The sequence below is a fragment of the Lampetra fluviatilis genome, chromosome 27, assembly GCF_964198595.1.
Source record: "Lampetra fluviatilis chromosome 27, kcLamFluv1.1, whole genome shotgun sequence".
Classification (NCBI taxonomy): Eukaryota; Metazoa; Chordata; class Hyperoartia; order Petromyzontiformes; family Petromyzontidae; genus Lampetra; species Lampetra fluviatilis.
In genome coordinates this window covers 11,638,568-11,664,807 of record NC_136301.1, presented here as the reverse complement: position 1 = coordinate 11,664,807, position 26,240 = coordinate 11,638,568, and the positions used below count along the sequence as shown (strand labels likewise).

Below are 26,240 nucleotides of genomic sequence, written 5' to 3'. Positions count from 1 at the left end.
ACCGCTCCAGCCTTCATAGGTGCTCGCTTACAGCACTTGCCCCAACAATCTGTTTAGGCTATACGGGGGATCTTTGTACACGTCTTTGTGAGTGCAGTACACGTCCTTGTGAGTATGCGTGTTTGTGAATACACGTGCATGCACAGCCCCTCTTCATTAATCCACTGCTGGATCCTGCTTGACGTCGTTCCCCACCGACGCCGTGCGGGTCGTGGGGGGGTTATTTGACCATGCTTCACGCCGACTGCCAAAGGCGGGGGAGCAACAGACGCAGGAGTGTGTACACGTGTAGGGCCTGAGATAGCGCGCCACGCATCCCCCGCCTCTGTTGCTATGCGAGCAAGCACAGTACAGTGGGGTGATGTGAGGTAATGGTTGTTGTTGTGACTTTAGGCGAAGTGGGTCGTTAAGAGTTGAAACAGGTGTCAGGGTAGCCGGGAGGACACAGGCCAGTGATTGGCTGAAAAGGTAATTGGGCATTAGCGGGCGTTGCTCCGGCGGCGAAAACAAGGCCACGTGACACGGGGGCCAGGGGGCGAGCGATAAGCAGAGGGTAGAGATAATTAGGGAGATTAATTGGTGTGGGGATATAAGCCAGAGCGCAACGGAGAGGAGGGAGTCCTGTACGAGTTGGCGTCGTGGATGGAGCTGCAGCAACGGTGCCCAGGGAGTCGCAGAGCAAGGGATAGTAGAGTAAGCGTGGAAAGACAGTGTGAGTAGAGTAAAGCGTAGAGAGAGTGTTAGTAGAGTAAAGCAGGGAGAGACAGTGGTAGCGAGAACGCAGTGAGCAACCAGGGTAGCCATGCATCGGAAGGATGCAGAGTAGGAGGAACCGTAGAGACGACAAGCGTAGCGATAGCGAGGTAGAGAGACGCAGAGCGACGCGGAGCGGAGTGAGGGCACGGAGAGACGCGGAGCGGTGGCGCAGCAGAGCGACGCAGAGCAGAGCGGGGTCGCGCCGTGATGCGGAGCGGTGGCGGGGCGAAGGTGGACTCTAAGAGGAAAATAAAGAGAGAGAAAGACACCCTTGTACGAGTCCTACAACTGGTGTCAGAAGTGATAAAGAACCTGCACCGAGATGTCCAAGAAAGTCATGAAGAAAAATAATTTACCGGCAGCCTCGTCGGCGGAGAGCAGCGATGCGGACGTGATACCTCCATCAGGAGCGGAGGCCCCCGCATCGCCGGAGGACGTGACGGAGCAAGCACCGCCGCACGACGAGGTGGACACGCACGACGAGGAGGAGCCGAGCCCGCCGCACGTGTGGAGAGCTGCGATGGCGGCGTGGGAGGCCAAGATGGCGGTGCTTGCGCAAGACTTTGATCGAGTTCTGCGGTCGATGCGGGAAGCACCGACGGGAGTGGATCCGCAGCCGCACGACCTCGTTACATCTGCAGGGGCTGATGGCGCGGCTGGATCTCCCGAGGTGCCAGGTACGCCACCGGACGAGGAGGAGGAACCGGATTCGCTGGCCTCGAGCACGCCACGCCGGCTGCACGTGGAACGCTTCGAGGTCCCGGTCAGCGACTGGACGGCGTTTACACGACTATTTCGGGCAGCGTATGAGTCGCTCGGTTGGACGGAGGCTTAAGCGCTACGAGAGCTGCCAACGGCTTTGGACGACGACGCGTTGGCGACGTTCTACGGTCTTCCTCGAGGGGTTCGCTCGTCCTTGACAGAGTTATTTGCGGCGATGCAGAAGATTTACGAACCTCGCTCGGTCGCCAAGCACAAGTTTCAATTGAGGCGACGGGCGGAAGGAGAATCTCCCCTCGCGTATCGCAGTGCGCTGTTGACTCTTGGCCAAGCGGCTTACCCGGCAATGGACAAAGCGGCCCTTGATTCTTTGGCCCAGGAGAAGCTGTTGCAGATGAAGGAGCTACAAGTCGTCCTCTCATTTCCCAGCGACAACGACGGGTCATCCCTGCAGCTTGCCAGGAACATCCAGGTCAACCTGGATCTTCGCGACGAGCCATCGGCGGGGCCATCTCGGCCCCTGGTGGTGGGCGTTGGATCAGACGGTGGTCTACCGGAGGGAGAGCTGACGCTGCTGACGGCAGCGGCCGCACGACCACCATTGAGCCCACACCGCCGCTCGGATGCGGGTGGACGTGGCAGTCCGTCACGCTGCTACGAGTGCGGGCGGCGAGGACACTTCGCGCGGGACTGCTGGAGACGGAGACGCGTCCTCCCACGTTCATCGGGACCCTACAATCGGGGATTCTACCCAGCGCAGGATTACCAGGCGAGTCGCGACACATGCAATACACGGCCTTATCCTACACCTCACCCATCCGCGTCGATACATAATGTTGATCCCCCTTCGTATGATGCACAAGGTAATGCGGTATGGGGTGCGTTGACTCATCGTGTTTTGGGGGCTGCGCCGGGTTCGTCGGATGTGATGGCGTTTGTTCAAGGGATTCAAATTCGGGTTATTGTTGACACGGGGGCATCCGCGACGCTTATTTCTTTGCACACCTTCCGATTGCTCCCTGCTTCGGCCCATGTTTTGGAACCGGTGGAGGGCCCGTGTATAGCGACAAATGGGGGTAGTTTGGGAATTATGGGTCGTATACTAGCAACGATACAGGTCGGGGAGGTGTGTACATTTTGGTTTCGTCTGTCCTGGCTGTGCCGTGTTTATTGGGCACGGATTTTTTGCAAAAGATGCCGATTAAGATTTCGATCGAAAGGGGACAATTGGAACTGCTGTCAGGGAAGTGCATAAAATTTTTGGGTACTCCGTCTAAATTTACTCGTGTCAATGCTGTGGTCCAGGCGGTGGTTAGCCGCACGGTGCGCATTCCGCCTGCGACGCAGATGCTTGTCCCATTGAAATTGAAAAAGGGGCTGTCAGTAGGTAACTTGGAGGAGGGTATATTATTGTCACCTTCAAATGCCGTGGCACGAACGCCCTCTTTGGTAGGGGCTTTTACGATGGTGCCAGTGACAGCCGAACCGTTTATTCAGATTGTAAACACGGGGCAAGAGGCGGTCGTTATTCAGGAAGGGACCATGCTGGCACACGCGTCAGTCGAACGAGGTTCGGAAAGCCATGTGTGTTTGGCAGCGGGGGGGGGGGGGGGGGGTGGGGGGGTAACACGCTGCCGCGACCGGAGGAGGAACCGAGCTGGTTTCGCGAATTGTATGAAGATAACGGCGATTTGACACCCGAGCAGCGGACGCGGTTAAGGGAGTTGCTTTCGGAATTTAGGGATGTGTTTAGCTCGGGGAAGTTTGACGTTGATCGTACGACCTTGTTACAACATCACATTGACACTAGAGATGCGGCCCCTGTTCGGTTGAATCCTCACCGAGTGAGCCCGCTGGAGAAGGATTGCATTCGGAGGACGGTTGACGAGATGTTGCAACAGGATATCGTATCCCCTTCGTCCAGCCTATGGGGAGCCCCGATCGTGTTGGTGAAAAAAAGGGATGGCTCTCTGTGATTTTGTGTAGATTACCGGAAATTGAATAAAGTTTCGGTGGCGGATGCATATCCGCTTCCGCGCATTGACGACTCCTTGGACGCATTGTCCGGCGCTAAATTTTTTTCCACATTAGACCTCTTGTCGGGCTTTTGGCAATTGCCCTTGGACGAGGCATCTAAACCGAAGACGGCTTTTCGCACGCCGCAAGGATTGTTTCACTTTAATGTGTTGCCAATGGGGCTGCACTCCGCACCAGCCACTTTTCAACGACTGATGGAGCTGGTGTTGACAGGATTGCAGTGGGAGTCGTGTTTGATTTACCTGGACGACGTAATTGTGTTCAGTAAGGATTTCGAGGGACATTTGCAGCGGCTGCGGGCTGTGTTTGGCAGGGTAAGGGGCGCCAATTTGAAGTTTAAACCCCAAAAGTGTCATCTGTTGCGAACTTCCGTTAAATATCTTGGTCATGTGGTCAGCGAAGCGGGGGTCGCAACGGATCTGGAGAAAACTAGTTGTGTTCGTGCGTGGCCAGTGCCTAAAACGGTGTCGAAGTATGCAGCTTCGTGGGCTTTGCGTCATATTATCGGCGATTTATTAAGAATTTTGCTACGATTGCGAGGCCACTGCACACGCTGACTGCTAAGGGTAAAAAGTTTCTATGGGGTGATAAGGAGCAGCGTTCATTTGAAACGCTCCGGGACACGTTGGCGAACGCACCGCCGCTCGGGTATCCAAATTTTGCGGAAATGTTTACGTTGGACACGGATGCCAGTGATACGGGCATCGGAGCTGTGTTGTCGCAAACGATTAATGGTGTTGAAAGGGTCGTCGCATATGGCAGCCGGGTACTGTCCCCGGTGGAACAAAGGTATTGCATAACGCGCAGGGAATTATTGGCGATTGTTCATTTCGTGCAGTTGTATCGACCATATTTGTACGGGCGACAGTTTTTGGTCCGCACCGACCACGCGGCATTGCAGTACTCCTTGCGGATCGATCAACCCTCGGGCCAAATGGCCCGCTGGCTTGAGGTCCTGCAGGGATACTCATTTACGGTCCAGCACAGGAAGGGTACGCGTCACGTTAACGCGGATGCTCTGTCCCGGTTGCCTCAGGCGTCGGGCTCGTGTCGGTGCTCCGAGGGATCGCCGCGTTGTGGGCCGCCGCTGCAGAGCGAGCCGAGAATGGCCGCTGCAGCTAATTCAAACCGGGTTGACGAGAAACTGGATACTGAGCCTGGGTTGTTGGGTTTGTCACGGGGACATTAGGTGCGGTTGCAAATAGACGATCCGTCGCTCACCAGGATGAGGCTATGGGCCTCTCGCTCCAAACAGTCGGATGATCGGCCTTTTCTCTGACTCATTGACGACCTCCTGGTCAGATGGGATGTCGTCTTACAGAAATTTTGTATAGTGGTGCCACTGTGTTTACGAGGGAAACTCATTTCCGACACGCACGCGCGGTTGATGCACTTGGGGGAGAAGAAAACCGCTTTGACTTTAAGTAATGATTTCTATTGGCCGGGGTTACAGAATGATGTTCATTTGTATGTTAAGGCTTGTCACGAGTGCGCACGGCGGAAGGCGCCAGCCCAGCCATATCGGGTACCATTGCAATTGATACGTGTTTCGCGGGTTAATGAAATTGTGGCCCTTGATATTTTGGGACCGTTGCCCGTTACCCCGCGGGGTCACAAATACTTGCTCGTGGGGGTCGAATACTTAACTCGGTGGCCTATGGCATGGCCGTTAGTGGACCAATCAGTGGGATCAATTGTGGAGGCCTTTCTGCAGGGTTACGTTTTCGATAAAGGGGCCCCGGAGCACCTGCTTACAGATCATTGGGTACGAGAAAAATCCGGACGTCCCCATACCACCCGCAAACCGACGGGATGGTCGAGCGTCTTCATCGAACATTGACATCTATGTTGTGCCAGCAGGTTAATTCGGCTCAGACGGATTGGGATGTACATGTCCCGGCGGCTTTGGCCACTTATAGATGGGCCCCACATGCTTCTACAGGATATTCGCCCTTTTATCTGATGTATGGGCGTGAACCAGAAGCCCTGGCCTTGGTCAGGCTGGGTGTGAAATCTAACAGCAAGTCACCAGTGGTGGCTGTCCCCATGCGCGAGTCATTGGATCGGTTGAACGAGGCCAGGGAGGCCTCGCTGCGGAATACGGAACGAAGGCAGGCAGCTAATGAGCGTCTGCACGGGGGGCAGCCTCCACGGGAACCATGGCAAGTGGGGGACAAGGCTTGGTTGCATTGTCCAATCGTGCCGGTGGGCACGTCATCAAAGTTCCACCGGCCCTGGCAGGGGCCCGTTGAGATTGTGGAAGTTCGTCGGGATCAAAGTGTAAGGATTCGCTACGGTCGACGGTTGTGGCACGTTCACCCATCACGGTTGAAAAGATATGTTGTGCCATATGATGCGTCATCTCCAATCCCGGAACGGCCTGTATTGGATGTGTCTGATGAGCGTCCTGGGGGCGATGGGAAGATGCACCTCAGCGGTTTACCCCCCGTGTGCCTGCAGGAACACCATCTTTGAGGCGACGGACACGCCGGGACGCACGAGACCGTGGGTGGCTCTCGTCGAAAGATGGACAGGGGGATGGAGATGGACGCACGGTTCGGGCAGAACGCTGCCCTGTGGCCACGGACGGGGATGCCCTCGCCCCTGTTCCATTGAGTCGAGGTGACGGACCGGCCGCGGGAACATGTTCACGACGATTAACTTTTACTTAAATTCCTGGGACTCGGGGTTGTATATATAGTCCATCTGTTGAACTTTTAGTGTACTGTGGGTTTCGTGTTGTTTTAGCCAGGACGGCTAGTTTTTTTCACAGGGGGGGGGGGGGGGTGATGTAGGGCTTGAGATAGCGCGCCACGCATCCCCCACCTCTGTTGCTATGCGAGCAAGCACAGTACAGTGGGGTGATGTGAGGTAATGGTTGTTGTTGTGACTTTAGGCGAAGTGGGTCGTTAAGAGTTGAAACAGGTGTCAGGGTAGCCGGGAGGACACAGGCCAGTGATTGGCTGAAAAGGTAATTGGGCATTAGCGGGCATTGCTCCGGCGGCGAAAACAAGGCCATGTGACACGGGGGGGCCAGGGGGCGAGCGATAAGCAGAGGGTAGAGATAATTAGGGAGATTAATTGGTGTGGGGATATAAGCCAGAGCGCAACGGAGAGGAGGGAGTCCTGTACGAGTTGGCATCGTGGATGGAGCTGCAGCAACGGTGCCCAGGGAGTCGCAGAGCAAGGGATAGTAGAGTAAGCGTGGAAAGACAGTGTGAGTAGAGTAAAGCGTATAGAGAGTGTTAGTAGAGTAAAGCAGGGAGAGACAGTGGTAGCGAGAACGCAGTGAGCAACCAGGGTAGCCATGCATCGGAAGGATGCAGAGTAGGAGGAACCGTAGAGACAAGCGTAGCGATAGCGAGGTAGAGAGACGCAGAGCGACGCGGAGCGGAGTGAGGGCACGGAGAGACGCGGAGCGGTGGCGGGGCGAGGTGGACTCTAAGAGGAAAATAAAGAGAGAAAGACAACCCTTGTACGAGTCCTACACACGTAACAATAGATGTTTCTGCATTGCCATTTGCTGTCCACCGAGTTGTCACGCGTGGTGGTCGCGTATCCAAACATGATCCAGGCTCAACTCTGCTTATTTTCAGACAATGTACGCTTTGTGGTTGATTAGTCATACGTTGTGTAATATACATTTACAGTTTTTAACCAAGTGGGCGCGCCACGGTGGCGAGATGTTAACTCCCTCGCCAGGTATGGAGGTCGTGGGCTCGATCCCAACCCTGACGCCTGTATATTTGGAATTTGCATGTTCTCCCCGCGGTCGCGTGGGTTTTCCCTTTACATGTAAAATCAACACGCGTTTAGAGGATTTGACCGCGATACGTTTTCATATATGCCACTTCGTTGAGCTACCATTTGTGGTCAGTTTGCTTGTGAAAAAGAGCTGTACAGCTCAGTGGGCCTTCCGTGGTAAAATAAAAAGTTTTAGTGACCGCGTGTAGATTCATCGGCTCCTTTGTCAGTACACCGGGGTCGGCAAACTGCGACTCTTCATGACGTTATGATTTGGGACCGTCTCGTATTCATGTCCATTGTGGCTCTTGAAACATTTTTTGTACCGAATTCGAAAAAAATGCTTATTTTGGTTGCCGACCCCTGGTACACGAGAAGCATTCTCTTGTGAAGGGATGCCCATTATTTAGCTGTGCGAGGACGGTGTTCAGATGTCTCGTGACTCCTCATTTTCCCCCTATTTTTTTCCTTTGCACATTCATTTCTGTTTTAAGTCTTACTTTAATAATATTACGTTTCAGAGAACGAAATGGGGGGGGGGGGGGGCATAAGACATCTGGACCACCCTATACAATATCACGTACTGCCAGGCGGGACTCAAAAAATGGGGGCTCACTTGGGAGTTTGGGGCCAGGAAGGGATTCCGAGGAAGGAGGGCTCAGGAGCTTTGCAAGGAGGGATTCCAGGGGTTGTCGCTGGAAGGTCGACGACGCTGCTATTTCGGAGTTACGCTCCCACGCCTGATGTGATCAGTGACGCTCGTCTGCCCGAGGGCAGTGTGAGAACACAACGACGTGTGTTTTTACTGAGTTTATTTTTGGTTTATTATTACAATGGTTCGGCCTCGCGCTCTACACAGCTCGGCGAAAAATCTGGCAGCGGCTATAAAGAGCACAAGGCTAGAGAGCAGCGGCAAGAAGTCAAAATGTCCACGGTTATATGGCAGGGACCAGCCACGCGTAAGATCGTCGGCTTCACGAGATGGTGTCCATGGGCCATTTAGTAGGTACGCATAAATCTGTCAAAACTTGACCCCCCCTCCCTGTACGCACGCGTACTTTTCACCCCCCCCCCCCCCACCTGCGTGCGTACGTATGCTTGACGCACCCCCCCCCCCCCATCATATAGGACGGCCGATATTTAATCCACGCAGAAACGATCAAGAATGTATAATATTAACGTGTTTAAGCAAACAGATAGTCCACCGCCGGACTATCTTATTAATTTGAAGGCCAATGTAGACAAATTATCGAGGTTTCACCCCCCCCCGTTTCCTATGCGTACGTACATTGTCAGTACACCCCCCATACACAAGCGTACGCATTTGGGTGAACCCTCCCCCCCCCTCCATGCGTACGTACTAAATGGATGGCCCCTCAGTGCAGCTAGCTATTCAAAACCGTGTCTAAAAACGCGAGTGGGTGTTGCCAAAATCCGGGTAAATGTGGACACTGCGAGTTCGTCGATCGCCAGGTCCTGTGTGTGTGGTGGGGTAAAGTGTGGGTACTTCCACCGCTTTCGCTCCCACCAACCGGCACTGACCAGCAAAGAGAATTGTGGGCAAATAATCCAAACGACTCGCGCGGTGTGGAAGTGTCGTCAGCCAGCAATGGATTTGCAAAGTGCCCGTTATAAAATGATTCAAATGATAATTTCCTGCTCATCTGTAACGTAATGCGCACACACACGGACAACTTTACTTATAAGAGGCTCTATAGCTGACCAATGCAAACCACCTTAGTTGTTTAATCAACGCTACACGCCACAATAGTGCAAAGATATAACCCAAAGCAAAATCCGCGACCCTACCGTGTAAAATACTCGAGTCTTTATGGAGGGTTCGCTGTGGCACCACAACTTATAGCGGCTGTGCACGGATAGTTAAGGGATTTTATTTTGATCAAATATGGGTTTGGATTTGAGTCCAAACCTAATGTTAATGCTCAACTCCAACCCAAACAGTGATGATAGCCCCTAACATTGATACCTAACTATATAGCTCCATCTCAAACTCCAGCTGATATGACCGGCCTAAAGGTCTAATTCATGCATAGTACCAATCTTGATACCAACTCTGACCCTTACAATAACACTCACCCTAACTCTTAATGGAAACTCGAACGCAAACATAAACTCATAAATTTAACACTAACCTCTAAATAGTAACTTATAACCCTAATAGTGACATTAACCCCAACACTAACACAGACCTAAACACAGAGGCACCCTACTTCGCACTAACCCCTAACTCATATCTCTCATCATAACCCACCAGATAAACTCGAGCAGTGAACCCAACATTGGCCCGAGAAAATACCCGAAGCTCGCGACAAAAAGCATGTAAAGCTGACCTAACACGAGCGTTTCTCATATAAACACCTGCATCAATTTTGCAGGTAATATATTCATCAATGCATGCTAATCACATTAATTGCATTTCATTTCAAATTAATTTAACCTCAAGCGGAAGTCGGCTGAAACAGCAGCAATCCATTTCAACGCATGGATATTTTATCAAACACACACAATGAAGGGGAGTAGTGGATGGGTGGCTCAGCGGGTTTGTAATGCCTGTCGGAAACAATGCCAGCAACGCCGAGATCCTGGTATTGAATCCGGGTTTTAACCGCCCAATTGTGATTGAAATGCATTCTCAAGTGTAGCAAGTTGGTTGTCTCAGCATGGCCACTTACATCTGACAGAGACCCATTGACTCAAATAGAGACCATATAGGCTTTGAGACCCAATGACTCGCGTAGACTAATTTGATTAAACTGGGTTTTCAAATAGAACAAGTTGATGGTCTCAACGCAGTCACCAATCACCACACAAACACCTCCCCCCACCTCCATATTAAGAGATTTTTTTTGGAAATTTGACTAAAATACAGCTGCGAGATAAAAAAAAGTTGTCTTTGACATGCGACAAACATTACTTGCCAGACATATAAAAAGTGTGAATAAGAAGGCCTCTTGGCGTGACTTCAGATGTAGTTCTGCGATATCACCTTCTGGGACCATCCCGACACAAGTCAGGGCACTGCTTTCTGTAAGCGTTCCAAAACACGGAAGTTCATACATCTCACGATGTGACCTCCAATAGCCCAAGTGGAATATGGCTGAGCCAAATTCTTTTTTTAAACATTGAATAATACATTAACACAAGTCAAACCGTGCAGACACGTGTTCACACATCAGCAACCATAGCACAAGCGGCTGTATCAGCCGTCCCGTCTGATAGATCCCACAGCTCTTTCAGTCTCATCACTGCAAGCACCGCGGTCTTTTCCCCGGTCGCCGACATCTGGGTGCCACTCCAATGCCTCTCTCGGGGTGACTGCCCTTCCCAACCCTGCGCACGTGTACCAACCCTACACGTGTACCAACCCTGCACATGTGCCTCCCCCCTGCACGTCCTCTTTATTACATCTACAACAATGTTTTTGGCAAGTTATATTCCTAACCTCCAATTTAATTATACTGCTATATTATTTTTTAAGTATTATGAGTAATACCCACAATACCATGCAAGCACCACCAAGGCTCTATGCATACGCACACCAGCCTGGTCTAATAGACAAAGCCAATTGGTGACGGAAATGTCACCGCCAGCTGTTCCACCGTGGTTAGGATCATCAGCAGTGTACAGCCCCGATACTCTACTACCACAATTGACAGTTCCAATGCTTGTTATCAACCACAAAGCACAGCTAGCTCTCGTTTATCTATCTGTGGACGGATGATGTGGGCTGCAGATTAACCGGGCTTGCGGAAAAATATATATTTTTACCCGTACGCTGGTTCTATCATTATCATCTGCTCCTCACTCGTCGAGGGGTCAGTGACTCGGTGCCTGGTTTACTTCTCTCTGGAGTTGATAAAATGAGGAACCACTCTGGGGAGGGGGGAAGTCCACAGCGGTTGTGCTATGGATAGACTCGCCCCCACCATAGTAATGTGGTTTAAGAGCTGTTAACAGAAGAGCACCAATGCCTCATTGCCCATTTAAGCATACATCGCTTGGATTAGTAATTCAGATAGAAATCACATGTCCATCCTTCATAACGGAGATATGCCCATGAAAAACCATGGTGGTGTCGGACATACATGGACTAGCTGACTTCTCCATCTACACTGGGACAGTGGTGATGCTGAGTTTAGTTTTGTGTGAGTGTCAAACCATCAGCTTATTTCATAAGCCACTTGGTACCTATATATACCCAATCATTGTCTTCAAATTGACACCCTGTATATTTAGGATTGTTTTTATTTTGACTGTGAGCTCTCCTAATTTATGTAATATCCCCAAGAGATTATTTATTTGCTCTTGCGGTGCAAGTATGCTGTGAAGGTGGCTCAATGTGGGAATGGAGGCTGTGGTGGCGGCTCCATGTGACATGCAGTGAAAGCTGTGGTCTTGACTCCATTTGACATGGAGTGGAGGCTGTGGTGTTGGCTCCATGTGTAAGTGGAGGCTGTTGTGGTGCCTCTATGTGGGAGTGAAGGCTGTGAAGATGGCTCCATGTGACATCAAGTAGAGGCTATGGTGGTAGCTCTATGTGGGAGGGCGTTGGCTGTGATGGTGGGTCTACGTGCTATTTTAACGGAGTGGAGCCCCTCCACATGACTCCTTGTTCCTCCAGATGTCTCCCCGATCCGTGTCACTATTTACAAAATTTTATTACCCAAAAATGGGCCAAAGAAAACTCAGCGGGTGAAAAACAATCTAAATTTATCAAACCAACCTCCTCACTACCCCCTTGTCTCCCTGGGTTAGGGGTCACGCGTAAACGCTGCCGTTGGGGTGGCCACTGGGCTCCGAGTGGGGGGGGGTGGTGGCCGCGTCGGACACCCGGACGCCGTGGTCCTGCGACTTGAGCGCCGCCAGGTGCAGCTTCTCCAGGAAGTCCGGCATGCCTGGCACGTGCACAGGGAGGAGACGCGCACACGGTGGAGGTTCATAATGAGGCCCCACGGTGACGAGATGTTAACTCCCATGCCTAGGATACAGGAGATCGTGGGTTCGATCCCAACCCCTGCTGTATATTTGGAGTTTGTGGTGTCTTTTTCCGTGTTGGTGTGGATTATTTTCCCTCCACATTTAAAAACGTGCGTTTAGAACATTTGGCTGCTATACATTTCCACATAAGCATACCTGTCAACCCATATGGTTTACCCATATTGGTTGACAGGGAAATTGAGTTTTCAGGTCCATACGGCGTACAGCCGTTCCAATATGGACAAAACTAAATTATGTCTATTTGTTTGTGTTTCTCCCTTGTGATGGGACTTTCTAGGATGAACGTTGAGATTTGTAAGGGCACGGGGTGACCAATAAGATCTGAATTGATACTCTTTGATTATTTTGGTAAAGTCACGTAGGTATAAAATAAAATAAACCACGACGTTTCAATTGCAACACAAGCAATCATCATCAGGTGGGAGAACCACAGCAAGGATTTGTTTTGTTGCTGAAGTGGGAGAGAGAGCTGCTGTGGCAAGAGGTTATATAGGTAATAAAGGGGGAGGGGGAAGGGGGGAGAGAGAGGGGGGGGGAGAGGAGCACTGCGTGAACGCTAGGAGAGGGGACGCTAGGCTGGGGGGGGAAGTGGGCGGGGCTGGAAGGTTGAGAAAGCTGGGGATGGCGGGGGGATAGACTAGTACCCGGCAGATATGATAGACAACAACCATAAAGCAGTTAGGATTTTACCTGGTTAATAACATCCTTCCAATGATTGCTCAATTTCTATCCATCTTATGTCTATGTTTATATATCTGGATGGCTTCATGAACAAACCTTTGATAGTAGCCCGAAGGTTTGCAGAGTACCTTGGTCTCGGAAAAAACAATATCATGCGAGCCCACAGCATGAAAACAATGGTCAGCCACGGCAGAGGTATTGGTTCTGCCGTGTTTCAGATCTGCCTTGTGTTCGCGTACACAGTCCGAGACATGTCGTTTCGTTTCCCCAATGTGACTGCTGCCGCAGGTACAACTCATTTTGTAAACTCCAGGATAATGCATGTCAGGAATGACATCCTTCACAGATGGGAATAGATCACGGATTTTGTGTAATGTATTAAATCGGACCTGGATCTTGTGTTTGTTTAAGATTTTGGAAATCTTTTTGGTAACACCTGCTATCAATACAGTACATTGAGTTATCATTTGTCACCAGGTCGCTTCTGAAAAAGAGCTCAGTGGGCTTTCTTACCTGGTAAAATAAAAGCTTTTTAGTTTATAATGGCTGTGTCGGGGATAGTGATCCAGTTGTGCTGAGTACCTGGGTTCAACAAGCCCTGGGTCGAGGTATATCTGTCTTGCTCTCCCTCAGGGGTTTATAATGGCTGTGTTCCAGATGGTGACATGACAGTTAAGCCCCAGGTCTGGGTATCCAAGTCTCTCATGGTGTTCACAATGGCCGGATTGGAGACACTGAGGTCCTGGGTTCAATGCTAGGTTTGGTGTCTCTCAATATCTCTCTCAGAGAATACATAATAGCCAAGTCAGGTACACTAGGCACTGAGAAAATCCTGGGTTCAAGCTATTGCTCTGGATGTGTGCGTCTCTCTCAGATGGTTTATAAATGCCATGTAAGAGACACCAAGAATTGCCGAGCTTCTAGGTTCAAGCCCTGGGTTTGGGTGTCAAGTCAGAGACACTGCACGAGATATGGCCATGAACTCACCACTCGACACCATCCAGCTGATGCAGGAACGGGGAAACACGGTCTGCGGGTCGTCCTGGTACGTGAGCAAGTAGTCAAATCCTCTCTGAGACACGCACACACATACACATATTCACATAAACATATCCTGTGTAGTCGACACAGATTGTTGGGGCAAGTGCTGTTAGCGACAAGCACCTATAAAGGCCGGCACGGCGCACGAGGGGGTGGTGTGGCGAGAACCACCAAGGCTGATGTGATTACACACTCTGCTAGGTATTCATTTAAGGCTGAGCCAATTGAGGGGGAAGTCCAGGAACAGTTATAGTATCGCTTGCCACTGGTGGTTAGGCGTAGCCTGTTATCGATAATGGATAGCCAGGTTTGTAGCTCAGTGTGCTAACCACTGTGCCACCGTTCACACATAGTAAATTGAAATTGATTGGGTGTTTATAGTTGTAGTTAGTGTCTTAACAGTTGTTGTGGGTGGTGTGTGGTGGCTGGAGTGTATGGTGTATGGTGGTTGAGAGGTGGTTGTGGATGGTGTCTGGTGATTAAGAGATAGTTGAGAGGTGCTTAGGAAGTGCTTGGGGGGTGATTTAGAGGTGATTGGAGGTTGTGTGTCTGGTTGCTGAGAGGTGGTTGGAGGTCGTTGAAGGTTAATAAGAGATGGTTTGGAGGTGGGTGGAAGTGGTGAGAGGTAGTTGAGTGGTGTTTGGAAATGATTGGAAGTATGTAAAGGTGATTAGAGGTTAAATTTAGACTTAAATCTTTCGTGACTGCAAATGAAAAGCAAAACACCCACGTCGTGGGTTTTTTGCTTTTAATTTTGCTTTTTGTTTTATATCTACGTGACTTTACCGAAAGAACCAAGAATATGTGGTTAGAGGTGGTTGACTCCCATTTACCTCCTGGAAGGAGCTGTGTGCGCGGACAACCATCTGGGAGTAGTATGATCGCACGCGCACGAATTTGGAAGACTCTGGCATGTCAGGGTGATCCACCGATCTGCACGCACACACGGGTACGCACACACGGGTACACACACACAGATCCCCCATGTAGACTTAACAGGCTGTTGAGGCAAGTGCTGTTAGAGAGCACCTATTAAGGCAGGCATGTCACACGAAGAGGTGGGAGGTCAGCACCGCGCCCGGCCGCCTTTGTCTCACCAGTGCTCATGTTTACACATCCCACCAGGTACTAATTTAAGGCTGGGTCGACCTAGGGGAGGCCCAAGACAGATTAAAATAAACGCTGCTGTTATTGGTTGAGCAAACTCGGGTAGCCGAGTTCATAGCGCAGTGCGCAAACCACTGCACTACCGGTCCCCACATATACACACACTCTTACACACTCATGCACACACACAAATACACCCCCAGTGTTGTGTTTCAGGATGGGTGGTGTGGCTTTGCATGGTGAGGTATGGCTTGGCTTATGCAGAGTGCTGTAGTACGACGTGATTGTTTTTTTACGTCACGTAACGTGGTAGGTGGATTGTACTGATGGTGTGCAGCAGTGTGGTGCAGTATGGGGTGGTTTTCTGCGGTATGGTGAGGTGCGCTGCGGTGTGCCGTGCGCCACCCATGCTCACCTCGACACGAGCACCATGATGTTGTTCTTTTCATCAAGCCAGTGGCGACGCACGTAGACGTAATCGCGTGCGTACAGGGGGTACTGCAGTGCACGCACATGCACACATAAACAAGCACACGTGCGCAGCCCTGCTGTCAATCCACTGCTGGGTGAGTGCCTACCCATACCGTGTGGGTCATGGGGGTTGGTGGACAACGCTGCTCTGTGCGGACTGGTGAAGGCGGAAAGCATAGATGTGGCATACAACAATGGAATTTTCTGCTCACCACATAGCCCCCGACCAGCCTCCAGCACCCTGTTTTGTGGATGGGGGTGGCCCATCCAAGCACTATCCAGCCTCAAACCTGCTTAGCTTTTGAGATCTGATATGCTGGGTGATTTAGTCGCACACATAGATGGAGACAAATATCTCTGACATAGCCTTACATATTATTGGGGAAAGCGCTGTTAGCGAGCCCCTATTCAGACTGACATGGTGTGGCCACCACCACCTTTGTCTCCTGGTGCTGTTTATGCAGCAATACCAGGTGCTCATTTAAGGCCGAGTCAACCTAGGAGAAGTTCAGGACTGGTTTAGATGCCAAGTGCGACTGATGTTAGCCAAGGCTGGAAACCAAACTTCGGGCTTCGGTTTCAAAGTGCAATATGCTAACCATTGTGCTGTCACTCCCCACGCAAGAATAACAGCTGCCATTGTGCCAGGATAGGTGCACTTTGAGGGTACAACACACATGCACATGTGCATACGTCCACACAAGTTGCATTTAATGGAATGTTCTTGTAGCGTTCTTACCTGCCCCTACTGGACATCTGTGAAAATGAGCTTTATAACTCTTTGGATTCCTCCAGTATGAATAAGTATTCTGATTCTGACAAAGCTGCAATCTATTTAGGGAATACGCTCCTAGGGTTGGAGTGGGACGGGTGACTCGGAGGTCAGTGCTGTGCTGGTAACTACCCGATATCTTGGATTCAAATCCAGGTTTCAGGCACTGCCTGTGATTAAAGCAGATTGTCAAGTGCAGTGAGTTAATGGTCTGAGCCTGGTCACCAACAACTGACACAAAGACTCATAGACTTAAAATAGAGACCAATAGAGAATTAAACCATCACTAAATTTAGTTCTGAATTCCAGCTCTGAGGAATAAAACATTTCTGTCCTCTCTTGTGTGAATCAGAGGTCACTTGAAGGAATCTGAGAGGTAGCTCTATGATATCTGTTTCCATGGGCCATTCTCTAGGAAGGAGGGCCGTGGCTACTCTGCGATACTGACAGAATTGTGGAAAAAACTGGGGGAGGGGGAGAAAAAAAACAGGTGCCATTATGTACCGGGAAGTGCGTGACCCAGTGGATGACCTCTGACCCCGTGGATTCGTCATGATCGATGAGGTCGAGTCTGATGACCAGCTGATCCCATCTCTTCCTATACTCGATGTCCAGCTGTGGAACACAACAACAACAACAACCGCCATTCGCCACTAAGTGGCGGTGACGTCACCACGACGCTTGTGCCAGGCCATGTGCACCTTGAGGCCACGTGAAGTGTCGAACGCCCGCTGGCAGGAGGTCACGGGGCAGACCCAGGTGCCACGGGTCGACTGACCGAGATGACCGAGATGACTGGCTGATGCACCACCTGTGCCCCCTACTGTACCAATTTGCTGTGCTTTAGCCACCCGGCGCTCCGCTCGTTGTTGTGAGTGTCGCTCCTCCGCCCTCCGTTGTTGTTGGAGGGCGACTGCCTCCAACTGCCCAGTAGCGTCCTTCACGAGCCTCCTCCACTGAGGCCGATCTTGGCACCGCTGGTACCAGTCATCGGCAAGTCCACTCAGCTCCACATCCTCCTGTACCACATCACTCCATCTCTTCTCTAGCCCGTGCCGCGCCCGTTTAGCCCCCTCGATCCGGCCGAACAAAAGCTGTTTAGGCAGGCGGTGGCTGGGCATGCGGGCTACATGACCCAGCCAACACAGCCTTGCCTGCCGGAGGAGCTCACTGATGGGACTTTGCCCAGATCTTTCAAGGACTTGTGAGCTCCTCACACAATCCAGCCTGGTTAAACCCAGGATGGATAGTAGGCAGGCCAGCCTAAATGTTTCCAACCGGCGAAGATGCTCCACTAGGGGGGTCCACGTTTCGCAAGCGTAGAGAAGGGAGGGAATGACCGTGGCCGAAAAGACCTGAAGCTTCGTGCGGCGCGAGAGACCAGGCAGCTTCCACACAGCGTTACGCAACCGATGAAAAGATATTGCCGCTCGACTGATTCGGAGTGAGACCTCTGCTGATAAACTGGAGCCAGTCATAAGCACACTGCCCAGGTATGGGAAACTCTCCACTCTCTCCACAACTGCCCCATCACCAATTGGGAGTTGTGGGGGTGGAGTGTCCGATGGTACAAAATACCCAGGCAGGTGCTTAGTTTTGGTGGGGCTGATGGTAAGGCCCCACCTCTTAGTGGCACGCTCCAGTCTCAGCAGCAGCGTCTCCAACTCCTCTTCTGAATGAGCAGCTATTACCAAATCATCGGCATACATAACGTGGTTGACCAATAGGGAGCCATCCCTTGATCGCACCCGGGCGTCGATCATGTGGAACACAGACACACACACACTAACACAAAGATCCCCCGTATAGCCTTAACAGACTGCTGGGGCAAGTACTGTCAGTGAGTATCTATGAAGGCGGGCATGGAACAGTAGGGGGTGGGTAGCCAGCACCACGCCAGGCCGAATGTCTTCCTAGTGACAATTTTTATAAATTTTACCAGGTACTCAATTGAGGTTGAGTCTACCTAGGCAAAGCCTAGGACTGGTTCAGATAACTGTAAAATGATGTTGCCCCGAAGTGGGAATTTAACTCTGGTAGCCGGGTTCATAGCGCAGCGCGCTAACCATTACATTACCGCTCCCCTCGAGTGCAAGCAGTCGATGTACATTCACACACACACTGCTATGAGATTGTCACTATACAGTTAAATTAAACTGGAATTTAGACGAATCAAGCGTCAAACTAAATTTAACACAACGCACGGCTTTTGGATTTTCTTTTTTCCGAAAGCAGCCTGAAAATAATCAACTTACTCCATTTGAGAACCTGGTCTACTGCAGTAATCACAGGCCACTGCTCAGATTTGGACTTTAAACTTTAATCTCTGTATTATAAGATGGTCCGGGAAAGTAAGATGCACCTCAAACTCGTGCCGGATGTCATTAGAACTATACAAATGTGATCGACCTAGAGGAGGAGGCACAGGACCGGTTAAGATAATCGTCACTGTTGGTCGTGAGCGGGAATCTAACTCGGGTGGCCGGGTTCGTAGCGAACCCTGCTAACTGCTGTGCCACTGCTCCCCACACACAAACGCGCATGCACACATGCACTGTTGCATACCTAGCTAGACAGACTTAATGGTTAACGCAGAACTGTGTGCACGTGTGTGCGCGTATGTTACCTGCACATTTAAAAATTGCTGAGGTGAGATGTCTGTGTAAGTCCCGTAAACTGAAACACACACACACAACATACGCATTAACACACATGCTACACATGCCAGGCTAGGTGCACTATGAGCACAAGTGAATTTTTCATGATTATGTGGCTGAAGGTTATACTGTGAGTAAAGTTTGGCTGTATTTATACAGGTGTGTGTGCTGTCACCTCTGTACTGATACATCTGTGTGTTGTCAGTACAAGTACCGCTTTATGTGCTGTTAGTACTGATATGGCTGCGTGTGCTGTCACCTCTGTACTGTTACAGCTGTGTGTGTTGGCACCTCTGTACTGTGATATTGCCTAGTTTTAACAAGTTTTTTTTTATACGTCTGGATTTAGCGAGATCTAAAAAACGCAGTCATAGAGGCCTGTGAACTCCTCCCTCGAGACAACATAGGCCAAAGGAGCACCCCCACCTGCCTCGCCCCCACATAAAAGACATCTGGAGGTTAATTATTCACAAGCTTTGACTTGGGAAAGTTGTAGAGTTGGATTGAACACCACCTCATAGGAATATTTTCAAACGTTAACTGGATAGAATGTATTGTTATATGATGATGTAGCCCAAGAGGTTTTGAATACAACTAGTTGCATGCTTTATTAAGACCCACCTATCTATACATGAGTGCCATGAGATCTGGGTAGGCATATACCATTGATAACGAATTATAGAAGTTTTGTATTGAAGAAGTGAACCAAAGGATCATTCAGAAGATATACAATATGAATTATGTAAATTCTCCACGACCAAAATAATATGTATTCCATGGGTATAACCAGAGCCTACCCAACCGCCTCTGTCTTCCCAGTGGCTGTCATTACATGCTGCAGCAGGAATTCATTTCTAAGGATGAGGCGATTTAAAGAGGGAGGAAGGCCGTTTCTCAATAAACAAGGCTACAGACACTCCACACAATTAAGAAAATCTGCATCCACAAGCCTTGAGATGACCTCCGAAGGGGGAAGTATGGCCGAGGTGACAATCACTGGCTCAGGATGTCCAGGCAGCCATAACAAAAGGACAGCAACTGACCAATGACGAGCCAAGGTGTGAAATCAAAGGAACATCCGAGCCTTTGTGAGAAGAAAAAAATTGCAACAGCTGACCCAAGGAAGCAAAAGTCGGGAAAATATCGGATGTAAGGAGGAAGCCAAACCACACAAACTAGATCTGCTCCAGTCAGACTCCGGGACTTGCCCTCGTGACTGGCAATAGTAGGGAGCTCTGCTCTGGCAGACTACGCATCACGGGAAGGTTTTCTTTTCCGATTTCATAAATGTCATTAGGGGAGTCACTGCAAAGTTAAGGCTTGCACTCTCGACATTGCGATACAATGTGAGGGAGAGTACTGTGAGCGAGACTGCCCCCGGTGGCAAGGTCGCTTTATACAGCCTTCACACATGATCATAGTGTGATGATCGTTCCTATTGTGCTCAGATCAAAGTCAACCTCTCCGAGGGGAGACCTGAGGCAGCCACCACTTGTGAGTGTGCCCAGTACCTCGCCAAGCCACAGGTGAAGGACAGTTGAGGGTCAAGTCAGAGACTGACGCAGAACGAGATAACCAGATCTGGAGCGTGTTCACTGAGCAGAGTATGAGACGTACAGGCAACCGCCGGATGACTCTCGGGAAGAGGGGGGAAGACACGACGGCTGCTGTCTCTCCCAGCTGCCCCTCAGTCTGCAAGGGTCAACCATGCCTGATGCCAAGGGGGGTGATGTGCTGCCACCCAACGGACAAGCTGCGAGCACTATCTGGCGACGTGGCCACCGTAGACACCACTGAAGACTGAGTCTGACCCATCGACCCCTTCCAGCGTGCCGACTCGACAGCCACTCCAGCTGTTGACGGAGCCTGACGGGCGTTCAGCCCGAGTGGACCACACGCCGCGTGCCGACATACACCCGCCGACCCAACGCCCCCTGCTGGGGACCTGAGGTATTTTCGGTACAAGGAAACAGGCTACACAAGCTGCTCACTGCCCTCTGGACCCCAGAGCCACAGTTGGTAATACGATCCACGTGCAGAGATCGTTAAGTAGATGAATTCAAACCATACTACCCGCAATAATTATTGGACCTCGTGGTGACTGCACCTCCAAGACACACAGACACAACGCGCATATCGGTACGAATAAGGTTGTTCCGCGGTGTTTTGTTTCACATAGGGTTGCCATTCCAAGGTGGTGTGTTAAGTATTAACTGGTCGTGGAGAAGCATTGTTCTGTCCCTTAAGTTGCATAAATATGGTCATTAGAAGTATTTTAGTCGGTTGTTTCTTGTAATCGCATAATCTCACCAATGAATTAATTGACGTCCTACTAGCCAATTGATAAGCATCTATTTTCCAAGTCTATACACTCAAATTAATACTATTGTTTTGGGATATTTATTTTAATTGCATAATCTTACCCGCGAAGAGCCGGCAAAATCCCATCACCACCTCCACGCGGTGCCGGCTGGATTCCAACCAACGGTGAGGGTCTTTGGCGTCAGATGGAGCGACCCACCGGCCAAAGTATTTCTGTGTCGCATCTATGGCAACGTCAAATCAACTCGGAACAAGCTAGGGCGCCCCTCGGGGGAAACGCGCGCCGTCCTCGCCCAAACGACGCGAGAAGTGGACGAGGGCTACCTGCTCATGGATGGGGCAGGCTAAAGAAGTTAGTCCGACTACGGCTGGGAACACTCAACATCGGAACATTGACAGGGAGAAGTCGAGAATTGTCAGCTGCCCTAAAGGCCCGTCGTATCGACATCGTATGCATCCAAGAAACGAAATGGAGTGGAGCAAAGGCCAGGGAGATTGGAGAAGGATACAAACTGTTCTACAACGGTGAAAGAAACACCAAGAACGGCGTTGGAATCGCAGTCAGCCAAAATCTACGAGACAACGTCGTGGCCGTCTACCGTGTTTCCGACTGCCTCATGTCCATAGAAATCGACTCAAACGACCTACGCCTCCGCTTGGTATCTTGTTATGCGCCGCAGCCTGGCTGCCCAGCAGATACCAAGGAGGAATTTTGGGAACAATTTGATGGACACATGCAATCGATAAATGGAGAAGAGCAGTTAGTAATTGGTGGAGACCTAAATGGACACATTGGAAACGCCCGGGATGGATACCCTCGAAACCATGGTGGCCAAGGATATGGTACCCGGAACGATGAGGGAAACCGAGCCCTGGACTTTGCGGAAGCCCATGATCTTGTCCTCGCCAACACCTTCTTCAAGAAGAGACCGTCCCATCTCATTACGTACGCCAGTGGTGGGAGATCAACTCAAATTGATTACTGGCTTGTCAAGCGGGATAAGCTGAAAATGGTGACAAACACTAAAGTCATACCATCGGACAACATCGCCCCACAACATCGCATCCTGGTCATGGACATGAAAATGGACATTGGCCAGCGACATCGCCCACCAACAACGGGACAGCAGCGAATTAAATGGTGGCGGATGAAGGAATGCAAGGATCAGCTGAGAGTCACCCTCAATCAGATTGACGTGAACACCAACCGACCAGCGAATGCGATTTGGGAAGATCTCGCCGGCCAACTGTGCACAGCAGCAACGGAAGCACTGGGGCTAACTAAGCCGGGAAAACACTTCATTGACAAGCAAATATGGTGGTGGAACGAAGAAGTTCAGCTAGCAGTGAAAGAGAAGAAGCTAGCTTTCAAGAAGTGGCGCCAAACGCTCGCAGATCTGGATTACCAACAATACAGAAACTGAAAATCGGCAGCGAAGCGAGTAGTAGCAGCGGTGAAATTAGCTCAATACGACCAACTGTATGTCGAACTGGACACCTCAGAAGGTGCCAATAAGATCTATTGACTGGCAGAGGCGCGCCATCGTTCGACTCAGGATATTGGTCAGGTCAAATGCATAAAGGATGAGAATCACAGCGCTCTCAGAGACCCGCCCGCCATCCTTCAACGCTGGAGCGACTAATTCTCTGGAATCTGCAACCAGGAATTTCCCCACCCACCTATTATTAGCGCTGAACACGTCCTCGGTCCGGTTTCACCTATCACCATCACCGAAGTGGAACAAGCTATCAAGAGAATGAAGAATGGGAAAGCGACTGGCCCGGACAATATCCCTGCTGAGGCCTGGAAGATCCTTGGCAGGCAGGGTGCTGCCCTCCTTACCCAGCTCTTCAGCACTATCACGAGCACCGGTGAGGTCCCAGAAGCCTGGTCGACCAGCACGACGGTTCCAATTTGGAAGGGTAAAGGGGACGTGGCAGAATGCTCGAATTACAGGCCAATCCGGCTCCTGTGTCATGCGATGAAGATCTTTGAGCGAGTTTTGGACACGAGGATTAGAAACATCATCACCCTATCACCCAACCAATGCGGCTTCGTCAAAGGATGTGGCACTACGGACGCCATATTCGCGGCGAGGCTTCTGCTGGAGAGGCACAGAGAGAAGAACAAAGCTGTGCACGTGTCGTTCCTCGACCTTGAAAATGCATTTGACAGGGTCCCCCACGACCTCATCTGGCACTCGCTTCGATCCCATGGAGTCCCTGAAACCTACGTGCATTGGGTGCAACTCCTATACAAGAACATCACCAGTGCAGTCAGGTGTGCAGTGGGCATATCACCGCCATTTCCCATCAGCGTTGGAGTGCACCAAGGATCGGCCCTGTCACCACTCCTGTTTATCCTGTGCATGGACACGATCACTGCCGACCTGCACACGCCCCTGCCATGGTCAATTCTCTACGCGGATGACGTCTTCCTCTCAGATGAAGAGAGAGGAGAAGTGGAAAGACAAACGCACTTGTAGAAGGAACGTTTGGACGAAAACGGGATGAGGTTCAACATCAAAAAGACGGAGTATATGGAGTGTGGCCCCCAAACCGACGGCACCATCAGCATTGACGGAGAAGATCTGAAGAAAGTGACGGACTTTAAGTACCTGGGCTCCACCATCAGCTCAGATGGTAGCATCACGACTGATGTGAGGTCACGAGTCAATGTGGCATTAATGAAGTGGAGGCAAGTCACCGGAGTCCTCTGTGATCGGAAAATGCCAGATAGGCTGAAGGGAAAAATTTACAAGACCATCGTCCGACCGGTGGAACTCTATGGATCCGAGTGCTGGCCAGCCACAACTGTACACGAACAAGCTCTCCACACCATGGAGATGAGGATGCTCAGATGGAGCCTCGGACTCACTCGATGGGATCGTGTCATGAACGAAGACGTTCGGAAGCGACTTGGTGTGGCCCCCATTGTGGACAAGATGCTTGAGGCAAGGCTTCGGTGGTATGGCCATGTAATGCGAAGTGAAGAGTCATCAGTGGCCAAGACTGCCATGCGTATTGAGCCAGAGGGCCGCCGTCCACGCGGACGTCCGAAGAAGCGATGGATGGATCGAATAAAGGAAGACATAAAGACGGTCAACGCAGCCCCTGAAGATGCCCTGGACCGAGCCAAATGGAGAAGACAATGCCGAAAAGCGGACCCTGTGCCACAGCGGGAACAACGCTAGGAAGAAGAAGAATCTTACCCGCGAATTAATTGATGTCCTACTAGCCATTTGATAATCATCTATGTTTGGAACCTATACACTCGCATGAATTGTTTTTAGATATTTCTTTAAATCGCATCTTACCAATTAATGAGTTGATGCCCTTTTGCCATTGGCACACATTTCTTTAGCATGTTTCCATATGAATATTGCCATTTTAAGGGCTTCCCTATCGTTGTGTATTGTCACGTTACCATGAGAAGTTAGCCTATTGTTCTATTGCCCTGTTTAACAACGTAACCATAAGACTTGACCATTGTTGTTTTTATTTGAACGGATCGATGAGTACGATATTTGCATGAGTACTGTTGTGGTAATTCTGATGATAAGAGTGTTTGCATATTAGAGTGTTTGCATATTAGAGTGTTTTTAGATATTAAAGTTCATAATACAGTTTTTTTTGGGTTGGATCGCGTAAATATAGAAATGTGTCATTAAAACCCGCCACTACCTGACACAGCCAACTAGTAAGGGTTGTCACGTAAACAGAACATGCCAATTCGTCACTAGTACAGCACACCAGTGTGTGAGAGAGCCAAGCCACAACATTTACAATCGGAGTACGACATTTCGCCAGTAATTACAACTAGCTTCATCAGGCGACAGCCATATTTGTGGAGAAGTCCACCTGTTTTGTTCCTTATATCGAGGCGTACATGTGGTGACCACACTTCTGCACTCTTGCGCAAAGTGGGGGGGGGGGATTAATGAGCCAACGTACATTATGCATGCGCCCTTTGATCTTGTCCTTCCTGTCCATTGTGTATATTAAAATAGCTGTACCAACGGTAATCCCTATTGAAGTATGGTGCTCTATATAGGCATGCATTTAAACAATGTATTATTTGATGATTCGCTTCCACACAGCACTAAGTCGGTAGCTATCCGAACAGTTAAAATAATTTTTATTTCTTTCAATTTCGATAGATTCTCTAATTAGTTTTGGCCAGTAGTAGCTAGTTTTGCATAGAACTTCAACATTATCAAAATCAATTGAGTGTCCTTGTTGGCACATGTGTTATGTTACTGCTGACAGTTGTGTATTTGAGAGTATTTAATATTACGCTGATGTTCTTTTAGTCTTGTGCTGATCATTCGTCCTGTTTGCCCAACATAACATTTGCCACAAGTGCAGTTAATCCTGTACACACACCTTCTGTTGATAGCATCGGTGATACATCTTTTGTACTAGATATTAATTTCTGTATTTATGTACCATGCCAAATCTGACTCGGATGTTTGTTTTTCCAAACATCTGGCTAGTTTTTTAGTTACTCCCACAATGTACGGTATTTTAATCGTTTTAAATACGTGGCCAGTTTCATTGCTTGTGTTATTTGATTTGGTTTTGGCATTCAATGTCCTGTTGATTTGTGCATCATTGTAACCGTTCATTTGCAGCGCTTCTTTAACATGTTGAACTTCACTTCTCAGACTGTCACCATCTGACACTTTCTTAGCTCGATGAATGAGCGTCATGATAAGAGCAGATTTCTGTGCGGGGTGATGGTGTGACTCTGCATTCAAATAGGCGTCACACCATCACCATGGTCCGACCATGAACACCTAACCAGTGAACTTAAACACATACACCAAGCTCTCAAGGCGAATGGATATTCTGACTGCACAATCCGCAAAGCCATCACCCCAACCGTGAGGAAGGAGCCATCTGAGGATTCA

At 50.1% G+C, this 26,240-nt stretch overlaps 1 protein-coding gene across 1 annotated transcript in view; it reads right to left on the bottom strand.

Moving 5' to 3' along the window:
• Positions 1-8,590: 8,590 nt before the first annotated feature.
• Positions 8,591-26,240, bottom strand: part of STARD7 (StAR related lipid transfer domain containing 7) — a 29,841-nt gene continuing 12,191 nt past the window's right edge. Inside the window, exons 4-9 of the mRNA XM_078869234.1 lie at positions 18,975-19,024; positions 16,853-16,963; positions 15,521-15,603; positions 14,832-14,931; positions 13,945-14,029; positions 8,591-12,173 (exon numbers count right to left, since the gene is read on the bottom strand). Coding sequence (XP_078725360.1) covers positions 12,037-12,173; positions 13,945-14,029; positions 14,832-14,931; positions 15,521-15,603; positions 16,853-16,963; positions 18,975-19,024 — 566 coding nt within the window. The 3' untranslated portion in view covers positions 8,591-12,036. The remainder of the gene's footprint in view (positions 12,174-13,944; positions 14,030-14,831; positions 14,932-15,520; positions 15,604-16,852; positions 16,964-18,974; positions 19,025-26,240) is intronic.